General features: G+C 54.1%; 1 protein-coding gene across 1 annotated transcript; it reads left to right on the forward strand.

The window, feature by feature from the left end:
* Window positions 1-1,794: 1,794 nt before the first annotated feature.
* LOC116552982 lies at window positions 1,795-6,045 on the forward strand. The gene is made up of 5 exons (XM_032279986.1): window positions 1,795-3,051; window positions 3,645-3,757; window positions 4,491-4,577; window positions 4,849-5,019; window positions 5,353-6,045. The coding sequence occupies exons 1-5, from the start codon at window positions 2,655-2,657 to the stop codon at window positions 5,470-5,472; spliced, it is 888 nt and encodes a 295-aa protein (XP_032135877.1). The 5' UTR covers window positions 1,795-2,654; the 3' UTR covers window positions 5,473-6,045.
* The last annotated feature ends 522 nt before the right edge of the window (window positions 6,046-6,567 follow it).

Raw genomic sequence — 6,567 nt, forward strand, 5'->3', positions numbered from 1 at the left:
AGAATCCTCCACTCAAAAGGGACTCAAGAACCCATCTAGCCTGGGTGCAGGGTCTCACGCCTGTAATCCCAAACTGGGAGGCTAAGGCAGGAAGATTGCTTCAGGCCAGGAGTTTGGGACCAGCCTGGGCAACATGGTGAGACCTCATCTCTACAAAAAAAAATTTTTTTAATTAGCCAGGTGTGGTGGCGCACACCTGTAGTCCCAGCTACTCAGGAGGCTGAAGCAGGAGGTTGAAGCTGCAGTGAGCCAAGATTGCACCACTGCACTCCAGGCTGGGTGACACAGTGAGACCCTGTATTTAAAAAAAAAAAAAAAAATCGAATCCAGTTCTTTCTTTTTCTGAGGGATAAACAGGCTCAGAGAGGCTTGAAGACATCTTCATTGCCACCCAGCAGGCTAGGGGACTAGCAGAACTTGAGCTTAGTTTGAGAGCCCTGACCCAGCACTCCCACCCCCATTACCAGGCCAGGCTGCAGTAGATGCTGGCTTCTCTGTCCCTGGTGTTACCAGGGCCCATCCTAGAAGCCTGGCCCTGCCACATGGGACACCTTCAACAGAGGCAATCCAGCCATGGCCTGGCTATGATTGGAGCTTTTTCCTTTAGGGGCAGGAGCAGCAGCAGCCTAGGTCCCTGGTCACTGTCCTAGGACCCATGTTGAAAAGGGTTGTCCATCCTCCCTCCCTTTCCCAAGCCACCTCTCCCCCTCCCACTCTCCTACCGTCGTCAGCCAGGGCTCAGCATCAGTCCTTCACATCTTAATGTGGGAGCAACAGTGAAGGTTTCTAGACCCCTAAAGTCACCCTATCGGTCAGCCACCCTGACCTCAGCTCAGCTTGGGGAACAAACTCCTGCCCAGGCTGCCACATGTCAAGTTCTAGTTGCCAGGAGGGGGCGCTCCTGACAACCGAGAACAGCGTTGGGGTTTTTGTCAGCTGCCATGGTGCTGGCCACGCCTGCAGTATCTCAACCTTACAGCTCGTGGAGGGAGGCATTTTTATTATTGTCCTTTAGCAGATCAAAAAACTGAGGCTTAGAGCTGTGAAATGATGAGCCCAAAGTCACAGCTATTAGATGGTGGCAGCAGGCTTCAGAAAGAGGCAGGAAGCCTCCAGAGCCACTCAGTCCCTCCACTCTCCTGCTCGAAAAACAGCCTGGCTGGGCAGGTAAGCAGAAAGGAGCTAACGGTAAGAATTAGAAGGAAAGGGTGCTTAGGCTCAGAGGCTAAGATGATTCATTTTTTCTGGCTCCTATGTTAGTGAACATCGGAAGCTATACCCTGGTTCTCTAGAATGTTGGGGTTTTTGTTTCCCAATATCAACTCTCAGGTCAATAAAGAGAAAAATTAACAACTAGATTTAGCATATTAGGCACAGGCAGTAAATATTAGAACATTTAGACTCTGCTGCCCAAGAACTCACAAACTAGCCTGTGGGTTTAACCTGGGCTATGGGTGTGCTGTGTTAGACCAGAACAAAAGTTTTCAAAGTATTATGATCACTTTTTGTTTTAGAGACAGGGTCTGGCTCTGTTGTCCAGGCACAATGAAGATCATTACTCACTGCAGCCTTGACCTCCTGGCTCAAGCAATCCTCCCAAGTAGCTAAGACCACAGGTGTGCGCCACCATGCCTGGCCTTTTTTTTTTTTTTTTTTTTTTTTTTTTTTGGTAGAACCAGGGATCTCTCTCCACGTTGCCCAGGCTGGTCTCAAACTCCTGGCCTCAAGCAATCCTCCTGCTCCAACCTCCAAAGCGTTGGGATTACAGGCATCAGCCACTACACCTAGCCTCAAAGTACCATTAAAAAAAACAAACATACAAAAAAAAAACTTACATAGATCACTTCTCAGCCTTTTGTCTAAGATCAAGTGTAAAAAGCCTTAGGTAAGACATGAACTTGCTGCATCTTCGTCCTTCTCCATCATATTAGATCAGGTCTTAGTTACCATTATTGTCACCTGCTGTAAACATTTTGAGTTTACATTCAACTCAGTGAGTCACAATCCTGAAAGAGGATTCTGATTTAATGGGTCTCAGGTGGCAACCCACTATGGTATGCTTTTAAAGCTCCTAGGCCTTTCTAAAGAGCAGGCAGGCAGAACTAGGGAAGCGTAGCCCCACCCTCACTGCTCTGGCAGGCCTGTCTTGGCTCCACTGAGTTTGAAGCACTGCAGGACCCAGGACCAGGCTCCAGGACTCCTCCTGACAGGTTCAGAGGGCAGGTTTGGGGGTGGAGGCGCTCCTCTCCCATTCTCTCCTGTTCAGGTCACTGAGGCAAGCTTCACTGCTTGAGATCCTGGCAGAGTGTTCTCTACCCACCACCTTTCTGTAGGGTGAGCTCACCCTGGAGGTTTGGGTTTTTTGAGGTTTCTTTGAAATCCTCTCCTGGCTGGGCCCCTGGGGTCAAGATCAGGATTTGGGCCAGGCAGGACACGGAGTGGGGGTGGGGAACGGGCGCAGGCAGGCTGGGCCCCCAGAGCTGCACAATAACTGCTTTGGAGGGAGGAGGAGAGCCTGGGCAGAGAGGCTTTTGTATTTCATGGCCTGGCGTACCCGGTTTCCAGGGCAACCATGGACACCAAGGTTCTGTTAGAGGTGGAAGCCAAGACCAGAGGACAGCCAATTGACATCCAGAGCCCAGCTACCTGGGCCAATGGGAAGTGGAGGTGGGCAGTGGGGCTGGGAGGGATCTGAGACTGAGAAGTGCAGAGATCTGGGCGAGTTGGAGTCCCACTGGCTGTCAGGTTCAGCAGAAGCAGGACCTGTTCCCCGCAACTCCTGCTCAGAAGGTTGTAGCAGGACCCTCATAGCTGCCAGGTCTGCAGAGGCAGGAGAGCCTGGAAAGCTGATCACAGATGCATCTGCTCTGAATGGAGTTCCTCCGGACCAGGGTTCCCAGGGAGGGGTGTGGCACCTTGGGGAGGGCCAGCCCTGTGGCCCTGCTGGCTGCCCTCAAGGCCAATGCCCTTTCTTGGCATCCCCTGTCACTGCTTCTCCGTGTGCAGAAATCACCATGGACAACAGCCTCCTAGCCATAGTTGTGGCCACCGGTGAGTACCTGCTGCCATTCCGAGTCCTAAGGGTGGGGCAGAGGCACCCTTGGCCCCTCACCATAGGCAAAGCCCAGATAGCCCAGCTTCTTCCTCTGTAGGGTCACCTCAAGCAACAGCCCTGCCCAGGCAAGACTTGAAATATGCTGTGCATGGCTGGTCCGGTCCCTTCCCTGTGCCAGGTCCTATGATGCCACAGTCTTTGATATGAGAGGGGCTGGGCACCAGGGGCTGTTGAGCTGGGCTCTTGGGTCCTCTCCTGCCTCCTCACATCCACTGTTTCTCAGGGTATTTGCTCCATCCCCTCCCTTTCTCTCTCTGTAAATGTTCCCTTACACACATCACCCACTGGGCTGAAGACAGAGAAGGGACAGGGCTACTCTGCTCCCCCTCACAAATCTGCCCCAAGGACTTGATGCTATAGCAAACAGGGAGCTGCCCGCACCACAGTTTGCCTTGCTTGTCAAGCTGGTATCAGTCAGCCAGGTCATTCCTACACCAGCTTCTGGAGCGAATTCCAATCTGGTGAGGAGATGGGCCCACGTGTGCGGGGTCCGGGCTGCCCCCTGACGGTGCCTCTTGGGGGAGGGCAGCCTCATCCGCAGTGTTCATCATGGCCATCCTGCTGCTGCTACTGCACCAGCGCGAGCCCCAGTGCTGCCAGGTCCTCTGCACCTGCCACTTCTTCCGGAGTCCCAGCCAACAGGTAAGCACCCTGACCCACCAACCCCTTGCCTTCGTGCCCCCCATCCCCGACCCAAATCCTGACAAAAGAGCACCTGTGCTCTGGCCAAGGAGAAACAATTATTCAGCATGGAAAGGGCCTTTGGAATCCCTTCTCTGCAGCCAGCCTGAGTTCCCTCTGAGTCAGGGAGCAGTGTGGAAAGGGTTACTAAGATCCAGGCCCCTCCCTGACCATTGTTAAACCGTGACTCAGTGCAAGGAGCTCCTCCGTGAGACAAGGTCTTTTCCCAGCTCCCAAGGGAAAGTGCAGAGCCACGGCTTCTGTGGGAGGGAGTAAATGGCAACCACGGCACTGTCAGTCCTCTCCCCAGGGACAGGGTGCCATATGGCATCCTGTATAGAAAGGAAACAAAATCTTCTGAGCTGTAGCCCCCCAGGCTCTGACACCATCCCCCCACTTTGGGCACCAGGCAGGAAGGGTAGGGACAGGAAGAGGTTTTCTCTGACTCTCCTGCCAAAGGTCATCAGAGCTGGCTACAAGACAGTGACAGAATGAGCTAGTGCCCAGAAAGGAGTGGAACCTCTACACCCCAGTGCATTTCAGAAATGCTCAAGGTCTGAGCTTTGTGCCTTGGCCCAGGTGGACAGGATTAAGGGGATGGAGAAAGGGGCATGGAGGAAAAGAAAGGGTTTGGAATCTGCTGTCTTGCACACTGATCATGAGCTTCACCCTGAGTTGTGCTTCATGATCCCAGGACTGCCCGCCTCCCTACTTCAGCACCATGGGACATCATGCTGAGGTCCAGCCAGCGGAAAGGAGCCAAGAGTTCCAGGGGATACAGGTGAGGGAGGAGCCCTGGGCCTGCCACCCAGGATGGGGGAAGAAGTGTGTGCTGGGGTTCTGAAGCCAGGCAAGGGACCTAGTGTGGTTGAGGGGACTAAGAAGAATGCAGGGGAGGGAAGGATGGGATGAAGACTGGAGAGGCTTCTTGGAGGAAAGGGAGGAGTGTAATGCGCCTGAACTTGAGCTTGCTCTGGGGAAGAGGATCCAGATCGAAGCTGGGTAACACTGGTGCATGCCTCCCTGGCTCCCTTGACTTTTCTTGGTCATAGGGCCACGCCCACGGGGGTGAGGTATTCTGTGTGGGGCTGCCCAGGAGCCACCAGCTGCCCCTGTGGCAGCCAGCTCGTCTGCCCAGCTATGAGAGTGTTCGAAAGAAGGACCGGCAACAGCATATTCACCAGCTGATTGCACAGCGCTTCGGGCTCTGGGCCTGCAGAGAGGTGAATGTCCAGCCTTCTCAGCCCTGGAGTGCCCTGGGTGAACTGAGCTTTTCACTTACTGCATTTTAACACACAATACCCAATTAGAGGCCCTGGGGTCAAGAAAAGGGCCGCTAGTGGAGAACCCAAGGATATGGCTGGAGGCCCCAGTTCACCTTTGTGTAGATGGTACAGGCCCCAGCCCTGGGAGGCCTAACGAGAGGGGTTTCCATGGAGCCAACATCTCCAGCACCCACCGGGAGATGCAGAAAGCAACAGTCCAAAGAAAGGGTGTTGCATATATGCGGGGAGGGCAAGCAAGTGGCTAATGCCTTTGCTCTCCCATCTCTCCAGCTGCCACCAAGCTATGAGGAAGCCATAAGGTCACTGCCTGCACCAGCGCCCCGCTGTGGCTCTACTTGGCCATCCCAGGAAGCAGCCACCTGCCCTGCTCAGAGAAGCACCACAGTGTAGGAGGGAGCAACCACCTCTGTCCTGCTCTTGCCCTTTCTCCAGGGGACTGGAAGGGAGAGCACTGAGCCTGTGGAGACAGCCCTCATCGATCTCCCCTGCCTAAAGACTACCCCAGCTGGGCCTTAGTACATGATGTCCCCACACAGGGTGCCAAAGTAAACCCCACAAATCCCAGGTCTCCTCTGCCAAGGATCTGCAGGAGGTGGGGAATCCAGGGTCGTGTCCTGGGAAAACAAGATGACATGTTCAAGACAGACCTCCAGAACTGGGAGGCTTCTCTGACCTCCAGCCCTGGAGTGTCTGCCTTCAGGGCAGAATAGAGTCCCTGAAAGGAAGCCACTGGACCCACAAGCCCCTCTCTGGGGCTGTAGCCAATACCACCTACCTCCAACAGCCAGGAATGACCATCTAAAAACTTGATTTTCTTCCTGGCCCTCCACTCAAAGCCAAGCCTCTAAAGCTCTTGGCTGGGATGACAATGAAGGCCTGGCCCCAGCCCACTCTAAGCCCTCACCAAGTATTCCTGAAGCCAGATTCTTTATCGTTTGAGATAAACCAAGAACTAGAAAAGAACGTGGGCTTGGTAAGCCTAGCTCTTCAGGTGAGCGGGAAGAAGCCATTTGTTACCTACTCTGTCCTGCCACTGGAAGGACCTTGGTAGTCCAGGGCAGATGAGGCCTGACTGAGCCTCTCAGAAGCATCTCCTGCTATCCCACAAGCTCTCTCTCTGCCCTGGACCTGGAGAGGCAGAGTCTTCCCTGTGGCCATCTCTGGGGTTACAGCCCCAACTCCCTTTGCATGTGGCTACAGGAGAAGAACTTGACTGTGTAGCTTCCTTTACTGGCTGCCCCCACCCCTCTTCCCAGGGCCAGCCCCTGGTCTTTTCTGGGATCTAGGAGGGGAAGCAGCAATGACACCCTCAAGCACAAGCTCCCCTCCTTCCCCACTGGAGGACTGTGCCAAAGCAAGCCCCCTCCTGCAAAGTGCCCCCTTCTAATTTCCTCACTCAGATATGCGCTTTCCTGCTTTGAGGATCCCCACTGGTGTACACTAGAGAACCCGGGTAAGGACCAACACCAGGCAGTTCCATCTAGG

This window comes from Sapajus apella, unplaced genomic scaffold (assembly GCF_009761245.1).
Source record: "Sapajus apella isolate SASKATOON/1434 unplaced genomic scaffold, GSC_monkey_1.0 scaffold12, whole genome shotgun sequence".
Lineage (NCBI taxonomy): Eukaryota > Metazoa > Chordata > Mammalia > Primates > Cebidae > Sapajus > Sapajus apella.